The sequence below is a fragment of the Molossus molossus genome, unplaced genomic scaffold (assembly GCF_014108415.1).
Source record: "Molossus molossus isolate mMolMol1 unplaced genomic scaffold, mMolMol1.p scaffold_m16_p_21, whole genome shotgun sequence".
NCBI classification, from domain to species: Eukaryota; Metazoa; Chordata; class Mammalia; order Chiroptera; family Molossidae; genus Molossus; species Molossus molossus.
Genome location: NW_023425357.1, coordinates 9,837,236 through 9,852,305, shown reverse-complemented (window position 1 = coordinate 9,852,305; position 15,070 = coordinate 9,837,236). Strand labels below are relative to the sequence as shown.

The window sequence follows — 15,070 nt, the reverse complement described above, 5'->3', positions numbered from 1 at the left end:
CGGTTTGGCTCAGCAGAGTGTCAGCCCACGGACCAGACAAAAATAGGGCAGTGTGTGCTGGGGTGAATTAGGGCTTCTGCTAGGGAGGTCGGACCTTCCAGAATTCTCATGAAGGATACAAGCACCTGGAAAGATTTCAGAATCACTGTGCCTGCCCTGGGAGAACTTGAGTTTAGGGCTCCTGGGCCAGGGGGAGGAGTGGAGGCTGGGTCACCGGTGTCTCAGGTATCTGATGCTGGGGAGTAGGGGAGATCAGTTGGTCCGCCTAGGGCTCAGGTAAACACCCCTGGCTCCTCCCTGTGGGAACTGAAACCCTGCCTGCCACCCACAACCTCCCCAGGGTCTGGGAAGGGAAGCTGCTGGGTAGAAATGAACCCTTACAGCCTGGAGAAGCCATGATACTCTCCCTGCCGGCACCTTCTGAGACCAAAGAAACAGCCTGGCTGCGGTTGAGGCCCCCTTCCTGGGACCAGGACTTGGCCTCCCCTGACCCCCTGGGATCCAATCCTAACTCTAGTTCTTCCTGTGTGGCCTCCCCACCCACCTCGACTCAACCTCCTGAAACAACAGCTGGATTCATGAAACAGCTGCTAGGGAGGTGACAGTGGCAGGGCTCGTGGCCAGTTGCAGCAGTTAGTTCTAATACAAGGCCCGCTGTGCCAAGGTTGTTCTCTGCATCACACAAGGAGGTCAGCAGGTTCTCCAGTAACGTTTTGTTCGTCATTTCCTCATAATATTGATGAGACACTGTAGGAACTTAACTCTTCTTTACATCAATTGGCCCCTGATAAAATTGCTTTGGTTAAACATTTTGCCACAGTTCCAAGGACCATCTACCGATGAGGTTAAATGAGGACTTACTGTAGCTTCTTGCATCACTGAACGATGGTGTAAGGGCAGCTGTTTCCCCCGTTTTGTGAACCAGAAACTGGATGTTCAGAGAGGCTTGGTCCTTTGCCCAAGGTCACACAGCTGGCAGCAGACAGAGCTCAGATTCAGGCTGGGTGGTGTGGTTCCAGAGTCCCCAGTCCTAACCAGGCAGCAGGAGCGCTCCCAGCCCTGTGGAAGGCAGGCTATTCGGCAGCTCCTGGAATCTGCAATGCTTGTTCTGGACTTTGACTCACAAATATGGCCAGGGGCTCAGAGAGGCGTTCATCTGTGCCCAAGGTCACAGTCAACGGGAGCTAAGGCTAAGACCCAGGGTTCACTCTCAAAGCCCAGGTAGGCTTTTAGATGTCCTGCGCTGTCCCCACCCCTCCCATCTCATGTCTGCCAGCAGCTCCCTTCTCCCTCAGGCCCAGGATTTCAGGCCCCCAGCCTCCTCCCCAGAATGTATTCATCCAGAGGCTGTTCTCAGTGGCTGACTTCCCCTTCCATGCCCAGCGCCCCAGAATAGAGGAGGGTGCCTGAGGGTGAGATGTCACCTCCCCTCATGGGGGCTGGGGGCATCACAGGGCCTCCAAGCCCCACCCCCTTCCCCCTCCTTGCTGTGTGAAGGGGGAGAACAGCCCACCTCGTGACTGGGGGCTGGCCCAGCTCGCCCTAGCCCTGAAGGAATGGGCGGGGCAGGGGGAGCCCTATAATTGGAGGAGTCTGGGATCCCGGAGTCCTACTCAGCCAGAGCAGCGAAGGACCAGTTGCCCAGCAGCCGGTGAGAATTCTGGCAGAGACCAGTCTAGGGGCTCTATGGGGGACAAGCTGGGGAGGAGGTGACCGTCCTATGCCTAAGAACAAAAGCAGGAGCTGGGGAGGAGACCAGAGGCTGGGACTGGACCTTGGGATAGGGATGGGGGACACAGGGGCATTCTGAATCAGCTAGAAGGGCTAGAAGGTGGGATGGGGGGAGAATCTGGCCTGTGGAAGAACCAGATGAGCCATAGCAAGACCCCACAAATTGTCACCCACTTATTAAGCACCCACTGGGTGTCCCCTTCGTCCTCAGATCTCTAATTGGAGGCTGGGGGTAGGGGTAGGTAGCTAGAAGGAGGACTTTTAAATTATTAAATTAGATAATATGTGAAAGATGGAGCTTGGGTGTGAAGTTGGAGCTTAGAATGTGCAGGTAGAGCAAGAAATGCAAGACTGGAATTTAGAACACCCAGTTGGGGCTCACTTGGAACTCAGGGAGAAGGGGTGAGTGGAATTTAAACCCTGAGAGAGGGGGTTGGAATTGTGGTCAGGAGGCCAGACCTGGAGGACCCGGAGATGAGATAGGAGAGGACAATGTGGGAGTTAGACAATGGAGGGGGCTGCTAGGTAAATGTTTGTGATGGGATTACGATGATGCAGATCTGGGGCTAAGTGAGGCCTGGAAGGCCAGGACCCAGTGGGTGGGGCTCTGAGTGGGAGGAGTCCCCACTGGCTATTGATTGACAGTTTCTCCCTGCCCCAGACTGACCTCGCTGAAGATGAAGGTTCTGTGGGCCGCTTTGGTGCTGGCACTCCTGACAGGTATGGGTGGTGCTTCATCAGGCTTCCTGCCCCTCCCTCTCCCATCCTCACCTCTACCCCCTGACCCCTTCTATCCCTGTGTCCCTTCTGCTGGTCTCTCTCCTTCAGAGGAAGCCAAGCCCTCTTCTGACACACTGGCTCTGAGCAGCTGTGTTACTCTCTCAGGGCCTCAGTTTTCCCATCTTTAAGATGGGAGTTATAACAGTTTCCAATGAATTACTGTCCGGCAGGTGGTGAGCACTACATACATAAGAGTCCGCTGCAAATATCTTTGTTCTCCATCACTCCAGTGCGGAGTACACACAGCCACTCAGTACATGCTTGTCCACCCCACCCCCACCCCCACCCCCCGCCCATCATTGCTCTAAAGAAGCACACGGGCATTTCTGGAGCATCTACTGTGTGCCTGAAGAGAGCAGAGACCTTGACGGCCATGCACTTGCTCCGTGCAGGATGCCTGGCCGATGTGGAGGAGGTGAAGGAGGAGGTGAAGGTGGTGCAGGAGCCAGAATGGTGGCAGGCCAACCAGCCCTGGGAGCAGGCGCTGGGCCGCTTGTGGGATTACCTGCGCTGGGTACAGACGATGTCTAACAAAGTACAGGAGGACCTGCTCGGCACCCAGGTCACTGAGGAGCTGACGTGAGTGTCCCCGCCCTGGCCCTGACCCTCCTGGTGTGCAGTTCCTCCCAGACCCTCAGCTTCCTGGCCTGGAATTGGGGGGCCTGTTCATTTCTTACTTCTTTCCCTTTGAACTGCTGGCTTTACCTTTCTGATTCTTTCTCAGCTCTTCCAATCTCTGGTTTGTTCCTTTCTGCCTGCCAACATCGTTCTAGCTCATCCGCTCATCTCTGCTTCCGTCTCGGTCTCCGCCCGGCCTCTCTCTTTTGGGTCTCTCTGTCTCTGTCCCCATCTTCCCTTCTCCCACCCCATATTTCACCCTTTTCCTGTCTGCGTGTACACGCTCCCACCGGCCTCCCCGCCCGCAGGATGCTGATGGAGGAGACCATAAAGGAGGTGAAAATGTACAAGGAGGATCTGGAGAAGCAGCTGGGCCCGGTGACCCAGGAGGGTCGCAGCCGCCTGACCAAGGAGCTGCAGGCGGCGCAGGCCCGGCTGGAGTCCGACATGGAGGACGTGCGCACCCGCCTGGTCCAGTACCGCAGCGAGGTGCAGACCATGCTGGGCCAGAACTCCGACGACGTGCGGGCCCGCCTGGCCTCCCAGCTGCGCAAGCTGCGCAAACGGCTGCTCCGCGACGCCGAGGAGCTGCAGAAGCGCCTGGCCCTCTACCAAGCCGGGGCCCGCGAGGGCGCGGAGCGCGGGGCCAGCATCATCCGTGAGCGCCTCTTGCCGGTCCTGGAGGAGAGCCACGTGCGGGCCGTCACCGCCAGCCAGCCGCTGCGGGAGCGGCTGGAGGCCTGGGGCCAGCAGCTGCGGGGCAAGCTGGAGATGGTGGGCAGCCGGGCCCGCGACCGCCTGGACGAAGTGCGCGATCAGATGGAAGAGTTGCAGGCCAAGGTGGAGGAGCAGACCAACCAGATGCGCCTGCAGGCCGAAGCCTTCCAGGCCCGCCTCAAGAACTGGTTCGAGCCCCTGGTGCAAGGCATGCAGACCCAGTGGGACGAGCTGGTGGCGAAGATGCAGAGCACCTTGGGCACCAGCGCCGCGGAGGTGCCCATCGAGAATCAATGAGTGCTGGCCATGCCTCCTGGTGGACCCCGCTCCTGCCACCTCGGCGCCCCTGCCTCGCCAGCCAGCGGGGCCCTGGCCCTGCCCCCACTGCCTCCCCGGCAGGCCCCGGCTTAATAAAGGTTCAGCAAACTTCACCGCAGCGCCAGGGCGTCCGATTGTGATTCCTCACTGCCGCGGCCTCAGTTTCCCCTTCCCCACACATGGTTCTCCGTCCTGTCCCCTCTGACTGTGTGTCTGTTTCTTGATCTCCTCTTTTATCTGTCAGTCTCTTCTTCCTTCTGGCCCTTTCTGAGGTTTTCACCTTTCTCAGTCTCTGCCCCTCACTCTCCTCCGCCTCTCCGTTCTGTCCCTGAGATGCGGTTCTGGAACAAATCCACCCCTGGGTTAAATCCTGCAGTTGCCCTCCCTACCCTGGGTGAGAGCAACCTCTCTGAGCCTGGGTTTGTCAGCCTCATCACACCTGCTTCGTGGAGTCGTCGGGACTCAAAAGACCAGAGGCCACTGCTACTGTTACACCATTTTAATTTTTCCCTACACATTATTCTCTTCCCCTTTCTCCATCCAGTCTTACCCGATTCTGCCTCCTTCCCTCTCCTGGCCTCTGTCCTGTTCTCCGTGAGAGGCTTCATTTTCTGGCTTCCTGTTCTCCTCCACCTCTTCCTTTTCACCCTGACCCCTCAGCGTCTCTTGCCCCAAGCCAGTCTCTTGGTCTTTTCCCTCCCTCTTCCATGAGGGTTTGTCCCCCTCCACCACTGTGGTTCACTGAGCCCTCTGCCTTTCTCCTTCCCTCTGGGTTCACAAGTCCCTTCACTCTGTCCCCATTCTTGTTCCTTCTCTCCTGGTCGCTGGGTCCTAGCTGGAAGAGACGGGAAAGGAACCTCTATCTGCACAGCCCGCCGGAGTCCGGGGCTGGGAGACTGAGTTGGGGGTTAACAGGGGTGAGGGTTAAAGCCCCGGATAAAGCTGCAGGTGCCTCCTCTCCCACTCCCCCGGTTCTCAGAGGAGGGGAGCAGCGTTCCCACCACAAGGGACAGGCCAGTGCTTGAGCTTGTGTCTGCAGGGGGCCTGCATTTCTTGACCCACTGAGTGGGGGAGGGAAGGGTCAGTGGGCTCAGAAGCAGGGGGCCTTGTCCCCGCCAAGTCAGTACTATGTGCCCTGGAGCTTGGTCCGAACCCTCTCAGAGCCTCAGTTTCCCCAGATGGCAATGAGGGAGGCAACATCCGTTTCCCACTTGAAGAGACGCATTTTGAATTCTCGTGCATTAAGACAGCAGGGGTGGTCCCACCTCACTGCAGCCCCCCCCCCTCCTGTGGGTTCTACGGAGGTGGGACAGGGCCGAGGTGGGACAGGGGGGGAAGGAGTTTAGGGAAACAGGCTGGCAGGGGGTGCTGTGGGCGGAGACTGACCCCAGCAGGAATCTGGAGAGACAGCCTGGAGTCTGGGAAGGGGAGGGACAAAGAGCACCCCCACACTTAGCCCCTCACTGAGCCTTTGAATGTTCTTGGCAGAGTCTCAATGTCCCCATCTATAACCGAAAACCCTATGGCTGAGGCGAGGATGAGACGGAAAAAGCAACGTCTTTCTGTTCTTTTGGGGGCAGAAGAGGAAGGGAGCAGACGTTCTGGTGGACGTCTGGGGAATGCTGGGCTCGCGAGGAAAGCAGATGTCTGGACAGACAGCTGGGGGCTGACAGCGACCGAGGCTGCTGAGCTGGCCAGAAGGGTGTTGCAATCTTGCCAGGGTCAGGTCTGTGCATCTCTTTCACAACCATCCCTCCTCACCCCGAGGCTGACACGTGGTTGTGGGGGCACAAGGCCAGCCAACCTAGAGTGTGGGGCCCGGGGCCACCCTCCCTTGAGCTGCCAGGGGTCACTGGCGGTCAAAGGCAGCCAAGAAGTAGGGAAGAAGCGTTGGACTCCAGCCCCGGGGGAAAGATGTAGTGCTGGGAGGGGGGCAGGGGAGGCTTGGTGCCAGGAGGGGCCTGAGAGGGAGAAGAACAGATGGAGTGTTCCCAGGGGCCCTGGAGGCTGAGAGAGCGCTGGGGCAATGGGAGGGTGTGGGGCCTGGTGGAATTCACGAAGGAGAACGAGCTCAGTGCACACGTGCGCACACACACATGCACACGCACATGCACACGGGGAGCCTTGCAGATGAGGGTATGTGGTTTAGACAGGCTGAAAGACCCGTCCCCAAAAGGGGAGTTGGGGACTTTGAAGTTAAGACCCCAGAGAGCGCCCAGAGAAGCCCGAGAGGTTGCCTGACGCAAGGAGAGGGGAAGCCAGAGGGCTAGTCTGATGTGAGAATGAGGGGGCGTGGGTGGGCCCCAGGACGGAGAGCAAGAGTTGTTTGAGCGGAAGAGACTTGCTAAGAGGGAGGACGGGATGGAAGAGGTGACCTGGGGACACAATGTGAACGGAGTTACTAAGTAACAGAGTTACTGAAAGACCCCTGGTGCTGGGAGACCAAGTTAAGCAGGAGTCGGGCAAGAAGCCCAGCTGAGGCCCCAGCGGTGGGGAGATTTGGAGGGAAGGGTAATGAACAGCAAGAGTTTCAGGTAAGGGACTTGCCTGTGCCCTACCTGACCCCCACCCCCACCAGCCAGAGATGTAAGAGGAAAAGGTGGGTGGTACAGGGAGGCAAGTACCAGGGGAGGATCAGGGGGAGGTAGATTAATGCCCCGCCCACACGCCAGCTGATAAAGGCCAGGCCAGGCTGCCACCTGCCACCCCTGCTGTCCAGCAACTGATTCAGGTTGGTGCCCCAGTGGGACCCTCCACACCACCAAGAGCACAAAAAGGGGGTGGAGGAACCTGGGGGAGGGAGGAGGGTGCCACTGATCACCCCTCCCCCCACCTGTCTGCCTCCAGCGTGCCCCTCCAGCTCAACCATGAGGCTCACCCTGTCGCTCCCCGTCCTGGTGGTGCTCCTGGCGGTGGTTTTGGAAGGTAAAAGTGGGTGGGACGGGAGAACCTGGGACTTTGAGACTTTGGAGCATGAAGCTGGCTATGGACCTGGGGTCCAGGCTTAGAGAACCCTTGAGAGCTCTGGGGCCCCGCCTGTGCCCTGGTCCCTCTTGCCCACTGATCACCCCCACTACCATGCGGCCAGGTGGGTTCTCAGGGTTCTCTCAAAGGCAGTCCAGCAGGTGGCAATACTCAGCACCTTGAACATCATCTAGTGGCTCCAGGAACCTCCCGCTCCCAACTCTATGATCCCCAAGAATCACATCTAAGGGTCTCCTTTTCCAACCCTGGAAGCTCATCCAAGGGCTCCCAATGCTGAAATTATTGCACGTCTGCCTCTCTTCTGAGCAGGCCCAGCTCCAGCTCAGGCTGAACTAAGCATCCCAGATAGTGTGAAAAATTTTGGAAGCACCGTGGAGAAGAAGATCCTGGATGCCGTTGACCACATCAAAAAGAGCGACTTGCCTAAGAAGACCTGGTTAGTACCCTTTCCAGGGCCTGGGAGTGCGGGGATGTATCAGTTAACAGACTGAAAACCAACAAAATCCCTGTGGTCACACAGCTGGATCTCAGGGTGCTCAGATTTGGGGGACAAGTTCCCTGACTCCCCCATCCAGCCACACTGTAGAGATGGTGCTGCTGGTGGTGAAGGATCCAAGCTTGGGGCTCGGACAGACCTGGGTCTATAGGCTGGCAAAGACTCACTACTTCCTATGTGATCATGAGCCTCAGTCTCCTCATCTGTAAAATGGATAGTTTTGAGGGGAAGAAGTAAACTAGAGTACATGCATAGTGCCTAGAACATTATAAATGCTCGGCACTGTATTTAACCAACATTGGCTCCAGTTGGTGAGTTAGAGAATCATTTATTCATAAACAAATATATATATATATTTTTTTATCCTCACCCGAGGACATTTTTCCATTTTTTGTACAGATAGAGTGGGAGGGAGAGAGAGGAAGGGAGAGAGAGAGAGAAACATCGATGTGAAGGGACACATCGAGTGGCTGCCACCCGCACGACCAACCAAGGCCGGGGACAAACTGCAACCGAAGTACGTGCCCTTAGCGGGAACCGAACCCGGGTCTCTCCGGACCGCAGGCCGACCCTCTAACCGCTGAGCCAAACTGGCCAGGGCCATAAACAAATATTTATTGAGCATCTGCTATACTCCAGGAACTGTTCCAATGTGGGGAATAATAGTGAGGAACAAGATGAAGTCCCAGCCCACAGAGATCTGACCACAGAGATAAACCACAGAGCTTATATGCATGTGTGCCTAACCAATGGACATGAACAACAAAGCCGGGGACGGGACGGGGGGGCCAGGGCAAGGGTGGGGGGAATAGACAATAAATCACTGAATTCCCAGGATTAGCCCAGATACAGCTAAGCACTGAGAAAATAAACAGGCTGGGTGTAAATGACCAAGGACTGGAGAGGGGCTTTGGCAGACTTGGTGACTGGGTCTTTTCTGAAGAGATAACACTTTATTTTTTATTTATTTTTTTTTTTACTTTTTATTTTATTTTTGTTACAGATGTTTCTCCTTTTTTTACCCCATTGACACCCTCCTCCCCATCCCCCCCGCCCCGTCCCCAGCTTTGTTGTCCATGTCCATTGGTTATGCACACATGCATATAAGTTCTGTGGTTTATCTCTTCCCTCCCCCCACAGCCCCCTCTTCTGCGGGTTGTCAGTCTGTACCCTACTTCCACGCAAGAGATAACACTTTAAATTGAGATCAGCCTTGGCTGGTAGTTCAGTTGGTTAGTATCATCCTGATAAGCCGAGGTTTTGAGTTTGATCCCCGGTCAAGGCACATACAAGAATTGACAGCCCTGGCCGGTTTGGTTCAGCTGCTAGAGCGTCGGCCTGCGGTCCAGAGGGACCGGGTTTGGTTCCCGCTAAGGGCACGTACCTCGGTTGCAGTTTGTCCCCGGTTCTGGTTGGTTGTGTGGGTGGCGGCCTCTCGATGTGTCCCTTTCACGTCGATGTTTCTCTCTCTCTCTTCCTCTCTCTCCCTCCCACTCTGTCTGAACAGAAAATGGAAAAATGTCCTCAGGTGAGGATTAAAAAAAAAAAAAAAAAAAAAGAATTGACAAAAATTGCCCTGGCCGGTTTGGCTCAGCGGTTGGAGTGTCAGTCCGCAAGAGAGTCCCGGGTTTGGTTCCCGCTAAGAGCATGTACAAAAAAAAAGAATTGACAAAGGAATGCATAAATAAGTGGAACAAATCTATGTCTCTCTCTCTCTCAAATCAATGGTTAAATAACTAAATTTTTTAATGAATTAAAAATTATTTTAAAAATTAGAGATCCAAAGATTAGGAAAATCCAGCCAGGCTGAGAAATTTGGGAATGTTCCCTGTAGAGGGTGAGTGCAAAGGCCCTGAGGCAGGAAAAACTGAAGATCATCAAAAAGTAGGTGGCATTCCCTGCTAAAGGAACAGCTCAGGCAAGGGCAGGAGGTTCTGGAAAGTGCCCTTGAATGAATAGGGGACAACTAGGGCATGAGCAGGCTTAAAGAGAGGCTTGATAGCAAGAGATGGCAAGCCTTGAAAGCCAGGCCAAGGCAAAGCGTTCTGACGCTAAGGAGCTCCGATGCATCTGGGAAACTGAGGTGCAGAAGTGAAGTTGGGCCACCCAGCCGCGGGCTCCTCCTCATTCCACAGATGGGGGCAGGGGGAGCCCTAGCAGGATTTGGGCCTCCCAGGGGAGGCAAAACACAATGACACCCCTCCTCCTCCCCTCCCCCACCCCTCCCTCCCTCCCCCATCTCTCCCTACAGGACCTGGATTTCAGAGACATTCAGCAAAGCAAGGGACAAATTAAAAACTACCTTCTCCTAAACACCAGGAGGGCTGCCCCTTTCCTCTATGTCTGTGCCTCAGGAGGGGCTCTAATTTCCCACACCCCTGGCCCCTGTGCCACATGTCTCCTTATGCCACATGTCTCCCCCCTACCCCCAATAAAAATACTACAGAGAATTCTGACTGCTTCTTTCCTGTGGGGCAGGGGCTATAGGACAGGGTGGGGGTTGCACCTTCGAAAAAAGAGAAGCAGAATTCAGATGTATTGCACATTCTCTGTGCTGAGGACTTTGGACTTTGTTATCTCAAAAGAATCAGAACAAGAACTGTTGCCAGCTAGGGCCTGTTAATCCCATGAGAGCACTGAAGTTCAGAGAGGTGAAGTCACTTGTGCAAGGTCACACAGGAAATGGAGAACTGGATGGGACCCAGGCTGGGGCATATAGCTCTTCCCTTGTGGGCTGCCAGACACTGGGATGATCCAGCACCATGCACAGGGTAGGTACTGACATTTTCAATGGATATTGAAGGGAGATACGGAGGAGAGCAGGGGTAGGACATGGGCGAGGGCCCTGAAAGAGACCCATGAAATCCCCACCTTCAAGTCTCAGGGTTGAAGTCCCCTCCTCCAGGAAGCCTTCCTTCACCCCCTGGCTGAGTCAAACAGTTATATCCCAACCCTGCCCAGTCGAGGTTGTCACTGTCTGCTGATGGGCATCTCCCCCACTGGACTGTGAGCCTGAGGAGGACAGGACCACAGCTGTCGTCACCGCCATGTCCCCAGGACAGGGCATAGTGCAGGAGTTCAGTAATATTTGGTGAAACTAAAAGTTCTGAGCCGGCGGAAGATCACATCCACATCAAAGGCCAGTGCAGAGCAAAAGGGCTTTATTGCGTGAGCCTGGGTGCAGGCGGGCTGAGCCAGAAAGGGGTCAGCCTCGAATTAGGGTTGGGGGTGTCGGTTATATACCCTACTTTTAGCTTCCAGCAGTTCCTGCTGATGTAATTCATCTGGCCCGTTGTCCACCTTGCAGTAGGGCTGGCCTGGTATCTCATCTGGCATCTGCTGGGTTATCCATTGCCTTGCAGATAATTCAAATAAACTTTATCCATACTCAACAAAAGGCTGAGCAAATGTCATGCAAGCAACACAATTTCCAGTTTCCCCCTTTGCAAACTTTTTACCTTTACCCTTTAAAACATTACTAACCCTTTTATTCCCACCTCATAACGAAGATAAGAAAGGGAAAGGGGGCAAAGTTTCTCTTTGTCTACTTCCTGCAGGTGTGGGGTCCTCATGGACGCCCAAAAAGAATGTGTTAGATAACTTCTTGGGGCATGGGGTGACAGGGTCCTTTTACCTGTGCTAGCACAATTTGCCCAACTGTCTGGTTGACTAAAATTTGCAGTCGATTTTATACAAACCTAGTAATCAGGCGCAAGAGGCAGGGTCCGAAAAGCAATAGTAAGAAGGCTAATACTAGGGGCCCTATGACGGGGAGTAGCCAGGTTAGTTAAGCAAGGCTGTTTCTATACTTGTCCAGATAGATTGGGCTAGGTGACCCTGACTCAATTATTTTAGCCACTGGGCATTACCTAGAATTCATTGTGTCCTTTCCTCGACCTGTCCAGTCGAGTTAACGTAGAAGCAACAAGACGTATTTGCTATCATGCATACAACCTCCTTCTTTGGCTAGTAAATAATCCAATGCAATGCGATTACCATGCAGGCAAGAGAGTTGAGGGATTTTTTAAAGAAGCTTGAAATCTTCACCGGTGCCTCTACCTATATTTGCCATGGTGGCGGTTATGTTTTTTGCTGCTATGGCATCGTAAGTAATTCCTCCCACGAGTCCCCCAGTGGTACTTGCAGCTGTGACTCCTGCTATGAGGTGTCCGACTCCCCTTTTTTGCCCTATGATGGCCTCTGGGCTCAGGGCCTGATGAGGTTGAATTAGGGATGAGGAAATGGATTAAAGTATTGGCTGGGGTGACATATCCTACTGCCCATTAGCCACCCGGTTTCTCTGGGTTTGGGCATTGAATAGCAATTCCTCTCCTGGGGGCTGAAATGTTTAGTGCACCTAAAAACATCATTCCCTCCGGTAAGCAAAGCGGTCCAGTCATATTTGGGCCTAGGGAGGTGTTTGATAGACCCACAGGAAGGCTCCAATGATCAAACCATGATAGAGGGAGGGGAGGGCTAGTGCCAACACAGAACTGCACCCTGGATACTGACTCATTTCCCTGGTATGATTTTTTCCTTTCAAAAACCGTTTATTGAGGTAAAATGGACACACCACGGGAGTGGCCAGCTTTACGTGTACAATCTGTGGCTTTCAGGAAACTTCCTGAGTTGTGCGACCGTCCCCATCACTGGGCTTTAGAGCATGTCCATCACCTGAACACGACCCCTCATGCCCTGTACCATCATCCCAGAACAGAGCCCCCCCCCACCCCCGCACAGTCCCTGCTCCGCCCACGGCCTGGGGAAAATGCAGGAACTCGGGCCCTTCTCCAGTGAGGAATGACAGCGGCCAGTCAAGCGTGGGTGCTCTCTCGGGTACAGGTGTCCTTTTAAAGTCGCATCATGGCTTCTTGTATGATGAGTTCACTTACTGAAGACGATGGTTTTCTAAAACGAACCGTGCAGGAGGGTGCGGTGGTCGTGTGGAGCAGACCTGTGGGCTGTTTCATGTCTGTTTCTGTCTCGCGGCACAGTGAAGGGTCGTAGCGCAGGTTGGCCTGCAGTTACGACTGGTCACAGGACGCAGGCAGAGACTGGAGACAGGCAGCGTGGCTTCACCGCTGTTGACCGGTATGATTTTTTTGGTATTGCATCAAGTCCCTCTGAGCTTGCACATATGAACTCCCATTGCAGGGGTTAGACACATCATGAATAGTGAGATTACAGACGCCCCTCGTAAGGTTATAGTGAGAGATATTATACATGGTGCTGAGAATCAAGATCAGGGGGCCTTTGCCCTTCTGCTCCATGGGAGGTTTCTGTCCTCCCTGAGCCCCTCTTAGGACACCTGCGTTATCTATTGACAGGTGTACCGCCCCAGTCGAACTCCCCACCTGGCACTGTCCCCAGAACTGATTGTGCCTGGCAGATGCCAGAACCGAGAGCCCCTAGGGGCTTTCCTCCCCTCCCCTCCCCCGCCTCCCTGGTCAATGAAAAAATGATAAGCGTAGTCCTGGCCGGTTTGGCTCAGCGGTTAGAGCGTTGGCCTGCGGTACAGAGAGACCCGGGTTTGGTTCCCGCTAAGGGCACGTACCTCCGTTGCAGTTTGTCCCTGGCCCTGGTTGGGTCGTGCGGGTGGCGGCCACTTGATGTATCCCTTTCACGTTGATGTTTCTTTCTCTCTCTCCCTCCTACTCTATCTGAACAAAATATGGAAAAATGTCCTCGGGTGAGGATTAAAAAACAATGATGAGTATTTCACCTGAGGCCAGCAAGGCCGTCCTGCCCCCTCAGGGGACTGAGGGGCAGCCAGGGGTTTATGTTAGGAGAGGAAGCAGATTCTTTTTTTTTTTTAATCCTCACCCGAGGACGTTTTTCCATTTTTTGTTCAGATAGAGTGGGAGGGAGAGAGAGGAAGAGAGAGAGAGAGAAACATTGAAACTTCGATGTGAAAGGGACACATCGAGTGGCTGCCTCCTGCAGGACACAACCAGGGCTGGGACAAACGGAAGCAGATTCTTGGAGGAGACAAAGAAAAGAATGAGAGTGGTTGGTGGGGACAGGAGTAAAGGTGAAAGTAGCGTGGAGTTTAGATAGAATGTCTCGCCCTAACAAGGGAGGGGGGCAGGCTGGTAACCCTAAAAATGAGTGGTCAAAGATACAAGGGCCAAAAGAACAAGTGAGTGTCTGGGTTACCCTGGGCTGTGACATTTGGCCGCCAATTCCCACAGCTGAAACCCCAAAGTGTTGAAGAGGTCCCCTGACCTTGGGGAGGGCACCGTAGGTTGCCCCGGTGTCAATTAAAAATGAAATTGGGCCCAGCCCGTGTGGCTCGGTTGAGCATCAACCCATGCATCAAGAGGTTGCCATTTCGATTCCCGGTCAGGGCACATGCCCAGGTTGTGGGCCTGATCCCCAGTGGGGGGCATGCAGGAGGCGGCCAATCTATGTTCTCTCTCATCGATGCTTCTATCTCTCCCTCTCCCTTCCTTTCACTCTAAAAATCAATAAAAATTTTTAAACAATGAAATTGAACTACCTGCTACCATCAGAGTTGCCCGAGGTTCGGTGTTCAAGATGACAGTCAGGTCTCCGTTCCTGGGCACCTTCAGACTTCAGCCTCAAGGCCTATCAGATGGACGACTGGATTGTCTGTTCTGCCAGCCCAAGGAGGGATGAGGACCGACTGCGCAGTCTGTCCGCAGTCCGACTTCCAGTGGGGCCCCTCACACTGAGGACATGGCTCAGGCGGTGGTCGGGGGTCGGGGCATTGTCTCACCCAATGGCCAGTCTGATTACACCTACGGCAGGTACCTGGGGGCCCGCTCGCTCTGCTGATCTGTCCCTTGAAGGGGGTTTGCTGACCCCTTTGATTAGTGGGGCTCTGATGGCCGAGGCAAGCATTTGGAATTCTGCTGTTCTTTGCTATTTAGCCTCCTCCTCATGAATATTGAACACCTTAAAGGCTAGATTTAGAAGTTCCCATTGAGGGGTTTGAGGGTCATCTTCAAGTTTTTGTGACTTTCTCCTAATGCCTGGGGCCGACTGAGAGATAAATCTCAGGTTTAAAATGACAGTTCCGCCCTGGCTGGTTTGGCTCAGCAGTTGGAGCGTCGGCCTGCGGTCCAGAGAGACCCGGGTTCGGTTCCTGCTAAGGGCATGTGCCTTGGTTGCAGTTTGTCCCCGGCCCTGGTTGGTCGTGCGGGTGGCAACCATTCGATGTGTCCCTTTCACGTCGATATTTCACTCTCTCTCCCCCCCCTCACTCTATCTGAACAAAAAAATGGAAAAATGTCCTTGGGTGAGGATAAATAAATAAATAAAATGACAGTCCCTTCTGGGCTAGTGGGGTCTAAGTTGGTCTATCTTCTCATAGGCTGTGTAAGGCGGGATAGGAAGGTTGCAGGGTTGTCACTCCTTTCCTGGGTTATTTCAGAGTAAAGGATCCTAGTCTTTTATTTCTTT

The 15,070-nt window shown here is 54.2% G+C and overlaps 2 protein-coding genes across 2 annotated transcripts; both read left to right on the top strand.

Moving 5' to 3' along the window:
- The first annotated feature begins 1,583 nt into the window (after positions 1-1,583).
- Positions 1,584-4,282, top strand: APOE (apolipoprotein E). Its single transcript, XM_036275332.1, has 4 exons — positions 1,584-1,651; positions 2,393-2,451; positions 2,904-3,090; positions 3,438-4,282. The coding sequence occupies exons 2-4, from the start codon at positions 2,409-2,411 to the stop codon at positions 4,141-4,143; spliced, it is 936 nt and encodes a 311-aa protein (XP_036131225.1). The 5' UTR covers positions 1,584-1,651; positions 2,393-2,408; the 3' UTR covers positions 4,144-4,282.
- A 2,562-nt stretch (positions 4,283-6,844) lies between these two features.
- On the top strand, positions 6,845-10,041 carry APOC1 (apolipoprotein C1). Its single transcript, XM_036275985.1, has 4 exons — positions 6,845-6,895; positions 7,012-7,089; positions 7,459-7,585; positions 9,897-10,041. The coding sequence occupies exons 2-4, from the start codon at positions 7,032-7,034 to the stop codon at positions 9,955-9,957; spliced, it is 246 nt and encodes an 81-aa protein (XP_036131878.1). The 5' UTR covers positions 6,845-6,895; positions 7,012-7,031; the 3' UTR covers positions 9,958-10,041.
- The last annotated feature ends 5,029 nt before the right edge of the window (positions 10,042-15,070 follow it).

Coding starts and splice junctions, on each gene's coding strand:
- APOC1 (XM_036275985.1), top strand. CDS start 7,032: ATGAGGCTCACCCTGTCGCTCCCCGTCCTGGTGGTGCTCCTGGCGGTG. Junction 7,090..7,458: donor CCTGGCGGTGGTTTTGGAAG/GTAAAAGTGGGT, acceptor TCTTCTGAGCAG/GCCCAGCTCCAGCTCAGGCT. Junction 7,586..9,896: donor GACTTGCCTAAGAAGACCTG/GTTAGTACCCTT, acceptor CTCTCCCTACAG/GACCTGGATTTCAGAGACAT.
- APOE (XM_036275332.1), top strand. CDS start 2,409: ATGAAGGTTCTGTGGGCCGCTTTGGTGCTGGCACTCCTGACAG. Junction 2,452..2,903: donor GGTGCTGGCACTCCTGACAG/GTATGGGTGGTG, acceptor TGCTCCGTGCAG/GATGCCTGGCCGATGTGGAG. Junction 3,091..3,437: donor CAGGTCACTGAGGAGCTGAC/GTGAGTGTCCCC, acceptor CCCCGCCCGCAG/GATGCTGATGGAGGAGACCA.